At 39.1% G+C, this 20,555-nt stretch overlaps 1 protein-coding gene across 2 annotated transcripts in view; it reads left to right on the forward strand.

Annotated features, from left to right (window-relative positions):
- The window catches only part of pde1a (phosphodiesterase 1A, calmodulin-dependent), a 38,949-nt gene extending 19,372 nt beyond the window's left edge, over nt 1-19,577 (forward strand). For both annotated transcript variants that reach the window (XM_072397399.1, XM_072397398.1), the window contains 15 exons: nt 4,422-4,448; nt 9,550-9,663; nt 9,761-9,943; nt 11,592-11,658; nt 12,763-12,879; nt 14,488-14,628; nt 14,908-15,008; nt 15,813-15,938; nt 16,595-16,696; nt 17,528-17,648; nt 17,975-18,056; nt 18,153-18,273; nt 18,753-18,937; nt 19,101-19,277; nt 19,361-19,577. In XM_072397399.1, the coding sequence (XP_072253500.1) occupies nt 4,422-4,448; nt 9,550-9,663; nt 9,761-9,943; nt 11,592-11,658; nt 12,763-12,879; nt 14,488-14,628; nt 14,908-15,008; nt 15,813-15,938; nt 16,595-16,696; nt 17,528-17,648; nt 17,975-18,056; nt 18,153-18,273; nt 18,753-18,937; nt 19,101-19,277; nt 19,361-19,407 (1,711 nt within the window). In that variant the 3' untranslated portion in view covers nt 19,408-19,577. The remainder of the gene's footprint in view (nt 1-4,421; nt 4,449-9,549; nt 9,664-9,760; nt 9,944-11,591; nt 11,659-12,762; nt 12,880-14,487; nt 14,629-14,907; nt 15,009-15,812; nt 15,939-16,594; nt 16,697-17,527; nt 17,649-17,974; nt 18,057-18,152; nt 18,274-18,752; nt 18,938-19,100; nt 19,278-19,360) is intronic.
- Nucleotides 19,578-20,555: the final 978 nt, after the last annotated feature.

Consider the following 20,555-nt stretch of genomic DNA (forward strand, 5'->3'; position numbering starts at 1 on the left):
AAATGACTACAGACACAAAATGATAGAGAAGCCTCGTGACTGCAAAAAGGCATTAAAAAAAAACTAGAGATAGACACAAAACAATGCCACAAGAGACAAAATTACTACAATTAGCAACTTAATGACTTTAGTCACAAAAAATTAATACAAACTGACAAAAAAGACCATAAAATAATAATTACAATGTGACACAATAATGTCAAAATGTGACAAACGTCTGGCATAAAACCAGTGCAATTAGAGGCAAAATGACATTAAAGAGGTGCACAATGGAGAAGTGAAATGACACATGAAATCAACACAAAGCAATCTCAGTCTGTTTACTCTCTACAAACAGTTTTTATTGCGTTTGACTTCCATAGAGATCTGAACTGTGCTTACAGTTCTCACACTTGTGCTGAAGTGCCTCCAATCTCCAGGTCCCACTGCAGCTGAATCTGAAGACAGCAAATGATTTGCCTCCACAAAGTCTCATTTAGGTGGACCCCTCATCAATTTATCCTCCATCTCTATTGCAGCACAGCAGCAACTCTGTGCTAAACACAAACATTATGAGCAGACCATAACAAAATATGAATGTATAAAAACAGCTTTGTGCCGTCATTAAATGAGATATTGCGTCTTCAGATGGAAAAAAAGGATTTTTTTCTTGAGGGAGCAGAGGTTTATGCAACATGGTGAGCAAACATTCAGATCCTGCCAGCGTCACACAGGAATAATAAAGTGAATGAATAGTGGAGCTTGTGTTCGTGAGTTCTGTGTCAGCTATCGTGCCCGGAAGACTGAATGAGTGTGAAAAAGGGAGTCAGAAATGGAGAGCGACAACACAAATATATTCAGAGAGAAGACGGTGGATGGGGTGTAGAGTCAGGACTAGTTGGTGCTGGACGAAAACAGCTGCGGTTCTGGGCCTTATAGAACAGCAATATTCAAAGTCCGACTCTATGGCCCCCCAGCAGCCTGGGAGTTAAACTTTGCTGTCTCTTATTTTGGGTAAAAAACATGGTTTGACATATGGAACTATACAGCTCCTATAATTTGGGCACTTTAATGAGAGCAAAGATTATAATGAAGTGATTGCTTCACACTTTTTCCTCCATTTGTTTGTGTTTTCCAAAATGAAGAGGGTGTCTAATTAGCTGTTTGTAATACACCCGTAGATGAATGTTATATGTCGCTGAGTTAGTCAGAGTGCCTTTAAGTGGATTTATGGATGTTCATTTATCATCAGTATTGTAAATTATGTTACTCACTTGGAGCATGAGTCACGCAGAACGTAAAGGTATCATGTCTGTGTGTGTCCATGTTTGGCTGAGCTATGACTCAGAGAGGAGGCATTCAGATGCAAATCACAGCAATCAGCTACTAAAAGGTTTAAAGTACCCCAAATTGTCTACATGAGCCTCTAATGCTGCTGCAACCTCTGACCATGTTGATATCCAGCCAAACTCCAATAAATAATTCCTCTAGCTTTCCTACGGTTTACTCTGGAAGCTCACCTCCCACGTTGAAAACACACCTGCCACGGGGCGTTGTAGTTCTGCTCCCAGTCTGCTCCTCATAAACATACTAATGACTCATTAAATAGTAAACTTCTGTGGTATGAGGGGCTGATTTATGGCATGAGTGAATCAATTGGGACTCTGCTGATGCGTATGCAGTTATATTCATACAATATCTTGGGTCAACTCTGCAAAAAATCCTTGGGCAACCCTTGCCTTTTTCCAGCCAGTGCAGTTACATGCGTGCCATCGGATTGGATTAATGGCTAAATTACAATAAGATTGAGTTATTCAGTTCATGTAGACAGCTTAATCTGACAAGAAATCAAATTGGATAGGGTTACTCGCGATCGAATTAAGACCCCGAGATAACTCGATCCAAATGCCCACTGAACGTGCATGTAGACGACAGTGGATCGGAACGAGCGTTCTGCGCATGCTCAATATTTTTTACCGCGATCGTCACCCGGAAGTTGAAGGAGACGATATTACTGTTGTTGTCGCTGCTGTCGGAAAGAAATAAACAACGTGATGGAGAATGTGCCGTTGTTTGTGCCATAACCAGCTCATCACACATGTAGAGGGATGCAGCTTCATCTTGCTCTTCGTTCGCCATCTTTCTCGAATGCCTTAGTTTTGTTGTTGTTGGCAGTGAAAACATCAACCGGAAGTGGCTCTATTAGCGACAGTTGAAATGAGTACAGCGCCACCTATCATACTCTGGTATTGCATGCTTTGTGCATGTGATTCGATTCATTCAGCGCCATATATCCAAGGATAATTACCCTTGCTCAGATAAGGAGCATAACCCAACTATAGCTATAATCGAGTTAATCTCATCATGTAGACCCACTGCCTGAGGCATTGTCGAGGTGTGGATAGTTGCATTCCTCTCTCCTCAGAACAAGTGTTCATATTGTTCTACTTCTTGTTGTCTGGTGTGATTTTTCTGAACGGGAGCGTTATCCTAACGCAAGTGTTGTTGGCACACTTAATCTGCAGAGTTACAGATATTTTTGACTGCATGTTGGTGGCCGCAGAGGGATCCGGTGGACTGGTACAGATGGCAAAATGTATGTCTCCAAGCTGTTGTCGAAACTGCAAAGTGGCTTTAAGACTGAGTCAGCTCAGGGTGGTTGTGCACAAACTATAAAGTCTGTGGTTTTGGTCGCTGGTTTGGTCCCCAGTAGTGCTCTGTGAATAGGTCAACAAGATCAGGAAAATGCTATAAAAATGTGTCCCATATAGACTGGTCGTAGGCATCTGATTTAGTTCAGAATTTGTGTTATTTTGAGCCAAATGTTAGTTATATTACTGGTGTGTTTTTTTTACTTTGCATGCGTGTTGACATTTTGATTTTCATATTTTTCGAGTTTCTTGAAGCAATGGTAAGGTGACAAGAAAAACTGCTCCTTCATAAAGTGTTTGTGTGCCTTGTTTGTCTATAACACAACCTACTGACTCTAAATTCAGGTAACATTTCTAAAAATAATGCAGCCTTATTGTAGCCAGCTGTGCTGTTCACTGCAGGGTGGAATTCAAGCTGCTTTCTGACAGCATGAACTTTCAGAACCAAGTAATTATTAGATGGTCCTAGTCCCTAACGTCCCTCATTTCTACTTTAGGGACTAAACAAAGAGAACCATTTCACCACTAAAAACACTCCTTTACAGGCAGTACTTTTGAGAGTACCAAATACTTTAGGTGTGGAGCCTGCAGCGCTGAACTTTTCTGATTGGACAAGTTGTCCACTTTCTGATTTCCTCCTATTTGTCTCATTCACCTCACGTTCAACCACAGGTAAAACCCATAAATGTATCTATTTCAGGTGTATTGGAGGAGTAGTAGTCATTACTGTATGCAAATGCAACATTCAAATGCCAACTATTCATCCATGTTTCATTAATCTAAAGAGAGATACAGTGTGGTGAGAGCTGCAAAGCTCGACTGAACAAATGAAATAAAGAGAAGGAGCAATTCTTTGTGAGAGCAAAGCAGTGAATCAAAGAAAGAAATGTTCATTTCTCATTGTTTTGTGGTGGATACATTATACAGTACAAGCAAAAACACTCACGTCTCAACAAAACCCAGTAGGAAGGCATCACGTTGTTGGATTGTAGGTGAATATGGCTGATGTTAATTTCCTTCCTTTCGCTGTGGCTGCGTTCTTTCATTAGCTCTGCAGCCACAACAGAACAGCAAGGGCAGATCTTTTATCACACTTCGGTGGATTAATTTCCTTAATGTTTGCAGGGATTTAGATTTCATTAGAAGGAATATTTTTGTTCTTCATAAATAAAAGAATGAGGTACTATGGGTTGAGTGTGGCTTAAGTCAAACATTTATGCAGCGAAATGCTTCTATGTGAGTGATTGTTGCAGTTTATATTTTAATTCTGTTCATGAATTTAGTCCATAAATCTGTTTCTTAATACCAGACAACATTAGTGACAGAGACAGAACTCTGAATGCAAGCTGTTTCTCATTAATAGCAGCGCTAAAGGTCAAATGGATAAATCATTCTCTCAACAAGAGCTATTTTGGTTGGTGGAAGAAACTGAGGTCGATTAATGACAATAAACTCTGGGACACAGATTAGTTAATTTATAGTCTTTAATCATTGACAGAACTTGTTACAATATGTTATCATTATATATAATTTTCATAATTGTGTTAAATCATGAAACTACAGACAGAATGCATTCATTCATTTTCTGCATTTGCAGGATTATGTTTGCAGAGAAGAAAAAGTTGTTTGCATCACGTTATCATTTAATGTGGCCGATTTTTACTAGTTAATGTGAACATGATCACTTTATATGATCAGTTTCTGACGTCATCAGTTTATATTGAGATCTGTCTGCATGTGGCATACAATTAGCTCATTTGAGTAACTTCTGCTTTTTGTGTTTGTTTACAGGCAGAAATATAAAAGTACATCACAGAGGTGAGACACACACCCACCCACACACACACACACACACCAGAAAGTGCATCTGTCTACAGAGCAAAATAAGTGGCTCAGAAATAGTAATAAAACTTAAAATTTTGGATACTTTTGGGGCTAAATCATTACAAAATAAATCATTACGTGCCTATGTCTTCCATTTGAATATGTGTTTAATTATGTGAAATAGTTACATATGATCAAAAATGACTAAATTTACATGGCTTTAAAAAAACGTCTTACATGCTTAACACATTTTAACATAATCATATTTTTATATTACATAAAACTGTCACAAGACTAATGTTAGTTCTGAAAACACTTAAAAGAAGGTAGGATGGAGGCGATGATGGCACTGGATTATCACACCAGGAGAACCAAGTTCAATCCTTAACCCACCCAACATTACGAAAAACATAATTTTGCTTTCAGTTGTGGTTAGGCTTTGTTAGGCTTGAACATAATTAAAAACATGCTCACATCACCTGAGCGCTGCCCTGTACACAACAGGCAATAAAATGTTTTATTATCAAACAATTTCAGCACCTTTTATGTCATATAAATGGGTTGTTACATGTTACATTTGGGGCCTCGGGACAAACGTTTCTTGTAAGATTTGGCTTCACACAAACACAAACATAATTTATCATGAATCTAGCACTGTAATGATAAAAAATTAGGTTGGAGGTTGGAACTTGCTACCTGTTAGAAAAATGATTCAATCACTTCTCATACAAACATTATCAAAGAAAAATAGTCAGAAATTAGAATAGAATAGAAGAATCCTTTATTAGTCCCTCAATGAGGAGATTTCTACTGATACAGAAATAATATTCTTGTTGTAAATGATGTAAATAAAGATAATGCTTAGACATAAGTAACAAAATATTCAAGACAGATATAGAAAATGTTTTGTATATGAATATACATTTGTATTAAGTATACAAATAAGAAACACGACACAAATTGATGTATTGTACGTTTGATAAGGAAAATTACAGAAAGGAACTAATTCTAGGGTTTAAAATGTGATGACTTGTTTCTTCTCGTTGTTCGTGGAGTATTTAGAAGGTTTAGGGACTGCTCTTTGGGTTAATATCTGACATTGAAGACATTTCCTGTTGCCTGCGAAGTAGCTTTGAACTTTAACATGATAGCATTGATCAAACCACACTGCAGATTAAACTCTTCTATTTGATGCCGAACAATTTATGATGTAAACACCCGAACCAAAGAAGATGAATTTTAATGCATAAACTGCAAAAGAGTTTATGTCCGGAAACTGAGGAAACACTGAATTTTAACACTAAAAAGGTCCTCACTCCTCCTCCACACACCTGTCTGTCACCTTTGTAATTCATGTTGTCTGTGGGACATTTTCTGAAGCTACTTGAAACATTAAAAACACAGTCCATCAAATCCTGATGATGGGGTGATGAGGGGGTGCCCCATTTTCCACCTCGATGCATATTCAGAGGAGAAGAAATATATTTAGGTTTTTAGTGAGACGTGTAGGTGTCAACATTTAAAAGAAAACTCAAACCATCAATTTACCCACACACTCCCTTAAATACTAACAGCATGACAGGTTGCCATTCACCGGCACCTAGAGGCACCTGAACCTCTAATTAATCCCCCGTTGCTACAAAAGAACAACAACATATGCTTCTGACTGTACTTGAGTAGAAAGTCTTAAGTAGTTTGAAACATGATTATACAATTATCTGGCAGACTTACAAGTTAGGATATCAAATAAGTATGATGATGATATGATGATATATTTAAAGGAAATGCATTTCTTTACTCTTAGTTTAGTCCTCTCTCCTTCCGCCTCTTGCTCAGACTCGGTTGTAACCACGGCAACTAAAACAGATTACATCCAGCGACAGGAAGGTGTTTGGCTGCCATGACAACAGCAAAATACTTTGCCGCACCAGAGTCTTTTATGAAGTGAAATGTCCGGTTCACTTTTGCTCTTCCTGGTCAAACTGTTCAACTTCCATAATGAAAATGTTTCTCAAGTAAAGGTTGTATTTCAAGTTAAAATCAGTCAAATGCAAATGTGTTTTATATGATTCAGTAAAAGGTGAAGCCAAACATGGGACATGGGCAGGGGTCTGAAAGACACTGAAGACTGGAGGCAGCCTGAGCAAAATGAGCGATAATGGCACCAGCAGGGTGATTAAATCAGTGGTTGATTGGATGGCGAGATGAAGTTTGTAATGCTGATAGAGAGAGCAGGTTGAAGCCTTGGGTAAAAAAAAATACTGTAGGTGAAAATGGGCAGGCAGGAAGATGGCTTGTTTTAGCATGCAGAATGCCAGGAAGGCAGGCGAGGGTGAGAGTGAATCTGAGGCACAAGAAAAATCCTATTAATTAGAGGTCTTTCACAAGGAGCAACAACAGGGACTAAATGGCCTGAGAGCATCTGCTGTTGTGGTTAATGAAAGAATGTGACCAACACTGGATGAGAGGCCAGGGCAGATAACACAGCCGGAGCTGATGAGTAAATGGACCACAGGTGTTCAAGCTGCAGATTTGTTAGGAGCGGAAAGCAGATGTCAAACTCTCAAATACAGCCATTAACACAAAAACACCAAGACAAACTGGGGACCATGGTGCATGGAAGCGAAGGGGGAAGACAGAGACAACATGAAAGTCTGGGGCCACAACTATATGGTCTCTGTTGTATTGTTATTGGCATATTATTTTCTCCATTGTTTTTAAAATAATACAAGAGAATGTGGATTTTTTTTTCTCTTTTGCTCTTTGACTCCTCCTATGGTTGTGGGATGTAACACTTTGGCCAGTTGTAAAAATCTACAGCTTTATTGACAGAGCCAAGCAAAACAAGGCGACACAATAGAGCAAGAAAGCTTATCAGTTCTTACTTACCAATGCTACAACAAAGCTAAGTCTGCATATATCTGTCATCGTGTTTTTTCTCTTTCTAGCTCTTTTCAGCAGCAAAATCTATTCTGATGTTTATTTTTTTCAGTGCTTTTCTTGCATACTTCATCTCTTTTCCTTCACTTCCTCTGATGGCGTTTATTTTCTGTTTGCTAGCTTAATGTAAGCCAGGATATAGCTTTGTACATTAGACTGTATATATAAATCCTTTGTTAGGATTACATTTAGCAGTTTTGTTCAGATTTTTTTCTTAAAATTTTACATCAATTATACAATAAAACTAATTAATTAAGTTATGGGATGTGATAACTGGTTTAAGTTTTGTCCCAGTATATATTTTTTTGGTTGCAGCATTGATAATTGTTTCTGGTAGGATACTTATCCTAAAACCCTCATGTAAAATGTGGGATTTAATTTTGTATATATTTAATTTTATAGCTAATTTCAAACTGAATTGAAATGCTGTCAGCTGGCAAAAACACAATGTATTATCTTTATTTGACGCCTTATTTATTTCCTGGAGCAGACTTACTGTCGCTACTGGATGATTGACAGGAGACAGAGAGTCATGTGTCCATCTGGTGGAAGCACATTTTCATGTTTTGGTTCTGTGGTGTGAACAGGACAGCAGCTGTGTGGGTGCAAAGTATGAGGATCAGTCAGTTGGCAGGTGTATTAAGTCTGCAGGAAGGATTTCTGAGGACTGCTGTTGCTGTTGTGAAGTATAGAAATAGATCATAGCAGATGGTAAGACATTATATATGTGCAGTTCAAATGTTCAATTGAGTGTAGTAAAGCATAAAACAGTTCACTAGGTATTTGCCACAGATTGACTATGCCTCTGTTATGCATTAGGTTCAAGAACAGGGTCAGAATTTGAGGATTATAAGATAAACAAAGTTCTAAAATGTAAAATGAGCAGGAAACATTTCAGATATTTACACAAAATCTGATATTTCCTTGAGTCGTATCCTATGGTTAAAGCAGCACAGAGCTCTGCTAAATATGGATACACTGTTCATCTTTTACACTTACAGATCTACCTCAAGTTTCCAGCAGAAAATGACTGATTAGGTAGCACCATGATAGTGGGAAACAGTCAGAAGTAAGAGAAAATGTGAAGTTGTGTGAAGTTCTAAAACACTGTGGAAACTGGATCGGCTGTATTCAACACAGGATCAGATGGACTGATTGTAAGCACACGATGAGAAGAGCAGCTTTGTTTGCCAAGAGGAAGAATCCAGAATCTGCAAAACTCCATCCTTTGGATTTCAAATTTAGATTTTACCTTTTGACTTTTAAGATAAGTCACTCTGAGCTAAATTTGGAAAAAACAATATTACAAGTTGACAAGTTTAGCTCCAAAGCTGTAAAAATAACATGTGCATTTAAAAAACAAGCAAACTAACTCTCAAAAAACCTTCTAAAGAGACAGCAGCACTTTTATGTTTCTACAGACTCTGACTCTAATAATGCAATAAGCTGACACTTCATAACAAAGTTGCTTTCTCCAGTAATCACAGCCATGAGAAAAATTAATAAATAAATAAAAGACTTGCATTCTCTTACAGCTTTCTATGTGTTACGTAGTGGCACATTTATCTCTCAACCCTTCATATATCAACTGCATGATGTCGTGTCTGTTGTGAAAAAGATCAGTCTGTCAAAAGTAAGACAGGCAAATACAAATTTTATCTGTTCAAAAGAAATTAAACACATGACATCTCACCAAAGTGACATTATGTGAAGAGGCGTATCACAGGCATCTAAATAAGGAGAACAACATGCAGAACATTAAGAAAACTCCTAACTCGGATAATATCAAGAGTACAAAAACTAATTATCATATGAATTAGAAATAAACCGACTGTATTATCAGGTGTAGCAGACATGGTAACTTAAATGCTCCAGACCAGCAAACTGACAAAACTCAAATTCTGTTAATCAAATCAGTTAATACAATGGAAGCTGTAAGGATGGACTTTGCTTTTTACACGCTGCATCTGCATTTTGGTTTGATCCTTACCAAATATTTACCAAATGATAAGACATTGTCAGGACCAAATAGTGATTTTTATTACATTATGTCCTCACATGTCAATCCATAGAAGTGAAAGAGGGGGTTCATTTTTCCATGGCTGTACTGTAAATGTTAAAACCTGAGTGCATGAATATGTGTTTGTTTTATCAGGTTGAAGGGGGTCCTGGAGCAGATGGACCATGGTGTTGTGGACATGCAAGAGCTCCGCAGGAACTTGGAGCTTGCCGCTGCCATGTTGGACACCGTTTACACGGATGAGACCAGGTGAGACTGAGATGGCGAGCTGTTGGATGGATGTTCAGATAAAAAAAAAAGAAGATAACAGTCATCCGATCTGTGACTGTGTTTCTCTGATCTGCAGGCGTCTGCTGGACACAGAGGATGAGCTCAGCGACCTGCAGGTGGAGTCGGTGCCCAGCGAAGTACGAGATTGGCTGGCCTGCACATTCAGCAGGAAGATGGGTGTAGCCAAGCGCCGTCCTGAGGAGAAGCCAAGATTCAGAAGCATAGTACACGCAGTGCAAGCTGGGATATTTGTGGAAAGGTAAAGATTGCCAATTGTATAGAAATGTCTCTGATAGTAAGGGTTTTTAATGCATGAGGAAAAGGAACAACACTTTTGTTATCAAAGTGTTTAAAGCTGCAGACAAACATAATGATTTCTGCTTCAGGCTCCATCAGGAGTTATCTGACAGGTGATACTGCAGGAAACTATAATGGGCTGCAGCGTTCTCAAACACATGTTAAAACATGGACAAGGTTTTAAATACAACTTCTTTTTCCTTCCTCTGCTCCAAAGTGATTTAACTTTGAAGATAATGAAGTAGTTATATAATGAAGCTCATTATATTCTTATTATTCATATCATGGGACTCATTGAGCCCCATTAAGTACTCTTTCAGAGTGATATAAAAGATTTCTTACTAACAAAAAGTTCTGCGGGAAAATTCATCATCTCTGTACAGCAGCCGCATCATGTCGAACCTCACAAGTGACTCATAAATCTGGGGTGATTTTTATAATCCTAAGTGACTTATCGCCATAAACAAATACCAAACAATCGACTTAAAACAAACAAGCAAAAATATAGAAAAGAAAAAAGAAGATTATAAGACTGTGTGTAAGGCAATAAATACATAATTTTTCCACATTTGTAGAACTTTAGACTGGTAATATTATGTATTTAGTCTTTATCTTAGCTGGTAACATTACGCATTGTACAATTATTACTCACAATATGATATTAAAAAAAAAGAATAATAACTATGCGTCCCTAATCATGTCATTTGTGATTGATTAAATTTCTTTCTGCTCTAATCACAGATTGCCTTCATGCATATAAAGCAATTAACTGAACCTAATCAACCTTGACCATAGTTTTGTCAAATCACAAAGTGTTATTTAGTTCTTTTTAGCAGTGATTTTTAACAGGCAATCTGTGGTATCTCCTGTGCAACAAGTACTTCAATCAAAATGATCAAAAGCTCTTTTGTTCATACCCTTAAATATGACCCTTAGATTCATCCTCTAAACTTTCAGAAGACAAAAATGCAACTCCTATACGCATTTCTACATTGGACTACGTCTTCTCAAGTCTTTCTTTAACACGCCACTCAGTCTGACCTGTTGGTCATTCGGCCAACTACTTCCAAGGCTGCAGAGAACTTGTTAACCTTGTAATTAATTTTAGCAGTGACCAATGATAAAACTGCATCTTTTGAAAGATCTAACAGACAATCACCTCTGAAATCTGGAGCAGATATTCTTCAAAATAAACAGAGAACATCCGTTCAACTTCGCCGCAGATGTGATTAAGAGCTCGAGCGCAAAGTGTAATGTCGTTAGCGTGCGAGTGAGCTGGAGATGGAGAACATATAGAGAACCTTACGAGATCCAGTGTCATTAGAGTGTAAATGAGTCGCAGTTAAAGAACGCTATCAGTTCGTCTGCTGCGGCTTAATGACGCATGAAATCAGAAAATATCTGCTGCACCGAGGCTGCGTGTGTGTCCGTGCATGTGTTTAGAGCACGGTTACCATGGCAACAAACAATCCATCCTGGTCACAAACTGTGGAGGAAGGCAACAGGAGGGGGTCTGCGAGGAGTGTTTATCTGCATGCCACGGCCTGCATCTATATATGTGTGAGATTTGTGAGTGATATTTTTATCTGTGTGTGTGTGTGTGACAACAGGATGTACAGGCGGACTTCCAACATGGCTGGTCTGACCTACCCTCCCACAGCTTTGACAGCTCTGAAGGTAAAATAGTACAGATCCCCTGGCTAGACATGACATTTTATTGTATTAAGCCTGCATTTGATTAGAGGCAAAACAAAGTTTATAGATTGGGACCAGCCAGAAATCTGTTGTGTTCACAGCACAAACATGAGGGAGAAAATAAAATAAAGAAGGGAAGAGGACTGAATAAGTTATGGAAGGAAATGATAAGGTAGGAAAGGATGAGAAAGAAGTGGGAGATGATAATGAAAGGTGGGAGTTGCAGAAAAAGAGACATCAAGGGTAAGAGACATCAAGGTGGCAGTGAAGTACACTGAAGGAAAAGTCAAAAGTTATGAAGGGGTAAGAAAGGAAGTGAGGAAGAAATGGTGAGGAGAGAAAGAAATGGATGGACGAAAGAAGGTTTAAGGGGGTATTGGTAAAGAGGATGAAAAAGAGCGTAGGGAATATAGAAGAAGATTAAAAAAGGAACTGGGAAGAAAGAACAATGAAAGTAAAGAGAAAAATGGAGCGGAATAAAAATGAAGAAAGAGGTTGAGAAAAAAAGGAGAAGAGACAGAATTAAAGAACAAGAAAAGGATACGAAAGAGGAAGAAAGGAGGAAATGGACAAGGTAAAGAGGAGGTAAGTACGGAGAACGGTTTAGTATATAAAAAGCAGGAGAATCGATAAAAGGGAGGAAAGAAGTGGACAGGTAAAAGAAGAGATAAAAACGCAGTTAATGAGGTTAGGAGGAAGAGGGGATGAGAGGAAGTAGTGGAATAATGTAGATTTAGTGGAGTGTATCGTGATTTATGTTGCCTCCTCCGGGCTTCCTGTGCAAACAGAAAAAAATTTAATTATATCCCTAATTATTCTGCTTTCTGCTTCTCATGACCTAAACTCATGAATTATAAGAGGCCCAACTTCAAATATAATTGTAAGTTAATGAATAATTACAATCATTAATCTAATTGCTGCTTTACCTCTTCTCTGCATGATCAAACTTGATAAGGACGCTGCCCCCTAGTGAAGGAAAGGTCTTCTTACAGTGAATGACTTGAACCTCTCAGCTTGATCTGCTGCTTTTAAACTTGACCCCATACCGGATGTTACATTGACGATGCGATGCTAACTGTTTTCCAGGAGGTGGATCAGTGGTCTTTTGATGTTTTTGCCTTCCACGAGGCCACCGGAGACCACGCTCTCAAGTTTCTGGTCTACGACCTGCTGACCCGCTATGACCTCATCAACAGGTTCAGGGTACACAAAGTTTAATATTATTAACAGCTGCAGGTGTGTGGGACCCAAGATGTGTCAGAATAAGCGGTTCAGATTCTTTAAAAATTCCATTTAAGATTTCAACCAACCATGAAATTATAATGTGCAAAATGAACATCCAGCACCTGATGAGTTTAGATAAGCACAAAGACCAGAAGAAGCAGCTCCAAAGCTAAAAACACATTTACAGAAATAATAAAAGTGAGCAGACAACGAGTTATGATTTTATTAGGAGTAATTTGCCCAGCAAAGTTAATGAAGTTACTTAAAAAGTTATCCATCACATAACCCGGAGACAAACTGACATGTTTTTCTCTCAATTTTACTTTGGTATCTAAGAATTATTACCTAAAGCTCTCTGTGATTTAAAGATCTTGTTTCTGACTTTAACTTAAAGGCAATTGAAAGAGAAGAGGCAAATGGGACATTATATATTTATGTTTTAGTTTCCTTTTTGCAAGAGTAAGATCACTTTTGTAAATACCTTGACTCTTTAGGCTCACCTCATATGTCTAACTTGTGCCTCTTTGTCTCTCGTCCTCGAAATAAATCTCAACAGAACCTTTTCAACAATGTCTCAATTTCTAAAATAAACCTGAAGAAGAGGGAGAGTCAAGGAGAGTCAAAATGGAATAATGCGCCGAGATGCGTTAATCCTGCATTATAAATTGTATTAAAAATAGATACATAAATTTTCATAAATGCCTTTGATACTTTTCTGACATAGATAATTGAATAAAGCAATATGCTGCAGCAAAACAATGGTAATGCAGTATTACAGTACTAATACTGTATTATCCATCATGATTAACTGACATTAATATGAAATAACTGCTTTAAAGCAAGGATATCGCAGTTTGTTAATTGCCTGTCACATCTTTGGTGGGAGGACTAAGATGAAGACTCAAGGAGAGTAATTGAGGATGTAGAAATTGGGAAAAAGGTTAGGGGGTCTTTATAATTTGTCATCTTTCTCATGAGAGAGGATCAGCTGGAGTATTGTTGCAGCTTCAGATTGCTGCATTATTCACCAGAGATCCTGTATGTCCTACAAGAAACATCTTTTAAATCATACAACACTGCTTTTAAAGACATTTCTTGAGTAATTCAGGTGCTTTGTTTGGCAAACTTTGTTCATTCTGATTCAGGATTCCCCAAACTTTAGCATCAGCTTTGCAGAAATTAAAATTTTGACGCAAAGTTAATAATAAGAAAACCCACAGAAAACCTTTTTTTCATCACACAGACAGACACCAGTTTGATTTCACGGGGATTTAAAATATTAAGTCTCACAGTCTACCAAAATCCTAATTTTTATCTTATCTTACAATCATGAAATTAGCTATTAGATCCCTGTTGTTGACATCTCTCGCTCTCTAAAGCCCAATTTTTTTTTGAAAACATGCAAGTTGTTTCAAGTTATGGCCAAACGACGAGATCTATATACACATTTACCATCCAACTGCATTGTAAGGACAATATGACTCACTGGCTATGTAAATGTGGTCTTTAACAAAAGCACTTTCAGATTTGTTTAATGATAAGTCTTTGGTGTCTGAGAGCCTGTTCTAGCCACAGCGCTGTGTTCAGATCCCAGTGCAGGCTCTGGTGCAGTTTGTTGAGGCTCTGGAGAACGGCTACAGCAAACACAGGAACCCGTACCACAACCTGATTCACGCCGCCGACGTCACTCAGACTGCCCACTTCCTGATGCTACACACTGGACTGATGGTAACATAAACACACACGACACATTTCCTTGTTCCTAACCTATTGTACTTAAAGAGAAACACCCAAAATTCCCTCATTCTCACAGGCATTTATCTCCATAAAGATATGAGTGTGTACACACACACACACACGCACACACACACACTCAAAGAGGTCACTTCATGACTGTACAATAGAGAGGCAGTGTCTCAGTGTCCCTACATGGCCTGTATGGACAGTAAAATAGCAGATTATCCTACACAGCTGATTTTGTGTGTGCGTGCGTGTGTGTGTTTGCAGCACTGGCTCAGCGAGCTGGAGATCCTCGCAATGGTTTTTGCGGCCGCAATTCACGACTTTGAACACACAGGAACCACCAACAACTTCCACATCCATACCAGGTAACAATAACACAATGCATTTTTTTCTTTATAATTTGTATCAAGGAAAATAATCTAATCTAGTCTCTAATCTCTGGTGTTTGAGTGCAATATGATGTGCTTAGTCGGCATACAATCCTGCCCCCAGTAACTCAACATTAGTCCCGGAAATTTATCAGCTCTGCCTGCAATCGGCATTGATGAGAACACCAAGGTTCATACACTAAATTTCAGTGAGGATGCTGCACTTGAGGCCACAAGAGTTTGTATAGGTCACTCTTTCTTCTACCGATTGTAACGTCTAACATGGAGGATCTGAAACTGACAGCAACAACTTATGTACAAAGATAACGAGACTGATCGATTTTAATTGACTGCAAGACAGCTGGCAGCACCCAATTTGTTTCTAAAGCTGTGACTATCTGGAACAACACAGCTTGTAGGAAACAGTATAATGCCATCCCGTCATGGTGTCCTTAGTGGTATAAACACTTAGTGGTAGTTTATGAACCAGTTCTGAGAATATTCTAACCCCCAAGAGCTCTGAGGGCAAAGACACTGCAACTGGTAATGGGAAGGGATTGAATGAGCTTATTTTAGTGGATGTACACACTTTTAAAAGACCTGTTTAAACCTGCTAATTTTGTTGTAAAAGCAGCATCGAAGTGGTAATCAAAATAATCAAAGTGTAATCCCACTTAAAGGTGAAGGAATACTGTATGCCTCCACTGAAACATGTGAACGAGTCTCTTAGGCAGGAGTATAATGAGAAAACATGCTGCTGTTGGAGCAGATAACTGATTGGACAGCGTTTCTGTCTGTCAGGTCGGAGGTAGCCATCCTGTACAATGACAGGTCCGTGCTGGAGAACCATCATGTCAGTGCTGCCTACAAGCTGATGGCAGAGGAAGACATGAACATCCTGGTCAACCTGAACAAGGACGACTGGAGGTCTGTTCTCGCACACATTTGTACTTATATTTTGTGAATAGATTCCTTTCCGCTAGTCTCAGCTGATGACAATCATTTTGAAAATGCTATTACCTTGAATGAACCAAATAAACCAAAACTGGCTCCTCACCTAGAACACAATAAATTTGGATTCTGGCCCAGATCTGGCTCACTTACTTTGTGGACAAATGGCACAAGGGTTGTCCTTCCTGTTCGCAGTTGTGGTCCACAAAAAAATGAAAGAAAGACCAAAACCTAAATCTGACGCAAACTTGGGTCAGTTATTTTCTGATCTGTACCATATATGCAACGTTTTTACACCCTGTAACGTGTGGAATGATGGCATTTGGGTTGTCAAGGAGCTGACCAAAACAACCAAATGAACCAAAACTGGCCCAAATCTGTTGTTTATTTAGGAGGTCTGGACCAAAGTTAGGACAATCCTAAATGCCCAGACAGTCATACTGGTCCTCACAAAGATACAGATGTGTTTCCATCTCCTCAGAGAGCCTTTCATACATTTCCTGAATGTTTACAATATATTTAACCAAACCTTAATTGAAGCTATATATAAAAAGCCCCCCCCCCCTTTTTTTTTTAGCACTTTTACAGCTGATGGCACTCTCTCTGTAACTTATCGTATTGGTCATTTGCAGGGAACTGCGGTCTCTGGTGATAGAGATGGTGATGTCCACGGACATGTCCTGTCACTTCCAGCAGATCAAGACCATGAGGAATGCCCTGACACAGACACACGGGTCAGTACTGCAGGCACGATGTCTGACTCCAGTGCTTCACTGCTTTGTATTAGATACAACAGGCTGTGATTACTACTTTAGACATGAAGAAAGTTTGTTGTCACACTGCAAATATTTTTCCAGTTTTATTAACCTCTTTCAGGTTCTCATCAAATTATACGAGATCCCAAACAGTTTTTTTTTGTGTGTGAAAAAACAAATAATTTTGGTATCTAATCATAATGAGAAAACATTACATTAAAAGGGGAATCAACACACTGCCTTGAGGAGATCCTGTAATTACAAATATGCTTCATTCATCACACCAAAATGACTCTCAAACTCCAAAATTTGGCTTCAAAATTATGTGAGCGCTGCTTCCTGGCAGACTGTGTGATGCTGGTTCATCTGATGGAGACGACCAGATCATCAGTGGGAGTTTGGTGAAATGGACCAACATAAGGTCCTGCAGGCTGCTGGACCAGATTGGCCTGCATGTCCCTGTAGGAGCTTAGACAGAAATAGAACTGAGTCGAACCAGCGTCCAGCCTCCCTCTGCGTGTTTGTCAGATCGGCTGAAGATGCGGAGGAGTGGAGGAGGGCGGCCGTCACGCTTCTCAGCTCACGCTTGGATGAGATTTCGAGAAGCACGCTGTCATCAGCCTGTCAACTCACTGGTTCTGCTTGTGTTTCTGCTGCTGACTGTGCTCTGCACACAACAAAAACAGGCACCACATTTTAAAGCTTAATTTCCTAGATGCTCACCCTTTTTGCCCTGTCTTTATTACTTAATAGATTACAGTTTAGAATTTGTTTGTTGTACTGAACTTATTTTGTTTTTTCTTTCTCCAGTATAGATAAAGTGAAGGTTTTATCACTGATGCTTCACGCTGCAGACATCAGTCATCCTGCCAAAGCCTGGCCACTGCATTACCACTGGACTCATAGTCTGATGGAAGAGTTCTTCAGACAGGTACACGAGACTATACTTCTGCTTTTGTGAAGATCTTATTTGACATAACACATAACTACGACCCTCACCCTAACCAAACCAAACCCAAACAAAACTTAAACTGGTCCTCACAAAGCTGGATTGCAAAATTAATTATTGGTTGTTTCTCCCTACTGCTGTTTGAGGTTTCTGTTTAATTAGTATGAAAGTGTACATGGAAACAATTGGATGGACATAAAAACAACTTTTTATTAGTAGAAAAGTTTATACAAACCACATAAAGCTGATTTAACTATTAAAAAATACACAATGTTCATTTTGTCTTGGGATGATGCTTCTTTTTAAAGGGAGATAAAGAGGTGGAACTTGGCCTTCCTTTTTCTCCTCTATGTGACCGCAAAGCTACCATGATTGCTCAATCTCAGATAGGTAAGAGCAGCCATCAGCCAATAAGGTAAAATATTAGGCACAAATGTAGTTTGTGTTTGTCTTCTCTCTTCAATCTGTCTGTTTCTTTGGTTGCAGGTTTCATAGACTTCATTGTGGAGCCCACTTTCAGTGTTCTGATTGACACAACAGAAAAGGTAATTGGTCCTCTAATAGAAGAGGACAGGAAGGCCAGAGAGACCGGAAACAGAAGGTCCAGGTACTATCACTACTACTACTACTATTGTTGGGGGTGGACTTGCAGCATAATAAGATCAATTCTGTCTCACTGAGAGAGGACATAAGGACATAAGGTTGGCCTAGAAAATGGTAAATAATCTAAATCAAACTGATAATCTACAGGACACTTCACAGAGAGAGCAAAAAAGTTCAAAACAGGTCCAGTTGAATACAATCAAATTCAATCCAAATGAGTCCAATTCATTATGATTGTATTCATACAAAGGGAGTTCATAAAAAAGTAGCCTAACCGACCAACCTACCCAAACCAACTGATCACACTTAAAATCAATTCAATCCCCAGACAAAACCTGTAAACTTAAACTATGTCAAACAAATATGAATTGAAGTGTCAATAATTGCATTGTACAACAGTAATCTCACAAACTGCGTAAGAATAATTTATATACATTCATGAGAAAAATATTTGTCTTTCACTGCAACTCTGCTCTGTTCCAGCCTAACAGGAAGTGGTTCAGTCACCGTGGAGTCAGTACAGAGGCACAGTTGTGGCCTCCATGGGAAGAGTGACGATGGACAGATGGACTTTTCTCTTACAGCCATCGATCTGCCGGCTCTGAGGCTCCACCTCTCGAACGTCATCACAAGCAACAAGGACCGATGGAAAGAGCTGTCTGTGCATGGTGTGGAACATGCTCGTAGCTACTAAACATTTACACTTGAAACGATGTAAACTGCAGAGGCAAATAATTGTTTCATTAAAACTGTAAAAAAATGTTGTGATGTTAAGTGATTTATTGTTGCAACTCTAAACTGAATATTCCCGTATGTGTCTGTCTTGAACAGAGCTGGCCGATAAGGAGAAAGAGGAAAAAGAAAGCACGGAAGTTAATGTCAACTCAGTCATCCAACCCCACACCTCACCCAGCCACGCTGGACACAACGCAGACAGCTCCCCTGCGGCTGGAACACCTGGCGACATGTCACCTGACCGCATGTCCACAGACCACCTGACCTGGAATGGTACAAGCACGACATCGCATGTAAACAGTCCGTAAAACTCTTGTTCTCGATTAGCTCACCTGTTGCTGTGGTAACTGTCGCAGGGGCGGAGAAGTTGGAGGAGGTTGACGAAGTGCCTGAAAACGACTGACGACGCTCCGCTGCGAACTCCCCACTTTCTCTGACTGTGGCAGATCACCATGGTAACAGGCGGCTCGGCGCAGTGACAACAAGAGTTCGGACCCCTCTGTGTAAAACACAGCAGCTGACTCGGTGGCCCTCTGTGGCCCCCAAAGGGCCTCCAGATGTTTTGTTTACAACTGACTATCAAACTCAAAAAGACAACTTTCATCACATTACAGCTCCTTAGCAGCTTCCCGGACCATTCAGGATGGTGAAAGTTTTGTGTTTTTTTATTAGAGACTAAGAGGAATGCAATCTATCAGAAAACTTGAAATTTTAACATTCAAATGGAAATTATGGCGGTCAGGTCAAGAGACCAAAGAGCGTGTAAAGGTTGAAAAATTCCAGTCCATGATTAAGGCTAAATGTCCGTTATCAGGAGGAATGAAACACAAAGTTGTTAAGGAGCTGTTTAATGAGTTTTGTGATTGCTGTAGAGGACAGCGACAGGTCTCGTTAATCATACACCTCTTATTATGTGTAATGAGTAACAGGAGTGGTTGCTGCTCTGTTCTTTGCTCCAGATTATATTCTCAAACATGTTGTGCTTCTGGCCACACCCCGAGCTGTGACGTCAGAGCTGTTAAACATAATAGAGAGAATGCATGTGACCTCATCAGAGATGCCATGGCGCTCGGATAATTCCCAGAGTCCCAAAAAGAGACTTGACTCATGCTGTTTGAAGAGTTCAGAAACAATGAAAACACATCAGTTTGCCCAAAGGATTCAGCAAGAAGTTTTACAATCTTCAAAGAAGTAAAAAGAAAACTATATGGATAGCCTTAATTCATGTAAACAACTGGAATCTGGATGGGGAAAAATCATAATTGTAGGACAATCTAACAAACCACAAACTAATTAGTCTATTTAGCAGCCTCCATTTATTGTTTGTGTAGCTGTCATATTTTACCAGCATTTAGTGGAACAAACCTTTGTAACAGCACTCATTTTAGTCTGCATTGTGGATGAGGGCTAGATGTTAGCTCCTCATGATGTAAACTGAGGATCATTTCAGTGTAACAGAACAGAAAGTGGCTTAACTTTTAAAATTCAAATTAAGTTTATTATTGACATTCTAACAGATACAAAATGGTTGATTAATACAAGTAGACTCAC

Source organism: Leuresthes tenuis, unplaced genomic scaffold (assembly GCF_036924035.1).
Source record: "Leuresthes tenuis unplaced genomic scaffold, fLeuTen1.0.hap1 SCAF_12, whole genome shotgun sequence".
Taxonomy (NCBI): domain Eukaryota; kingdom Metazoa; phylum Chordata; class Actinopteri; order Atheriniformes; family Atherinopsidae; genus Leuresthes; species Leuresthes tenuis.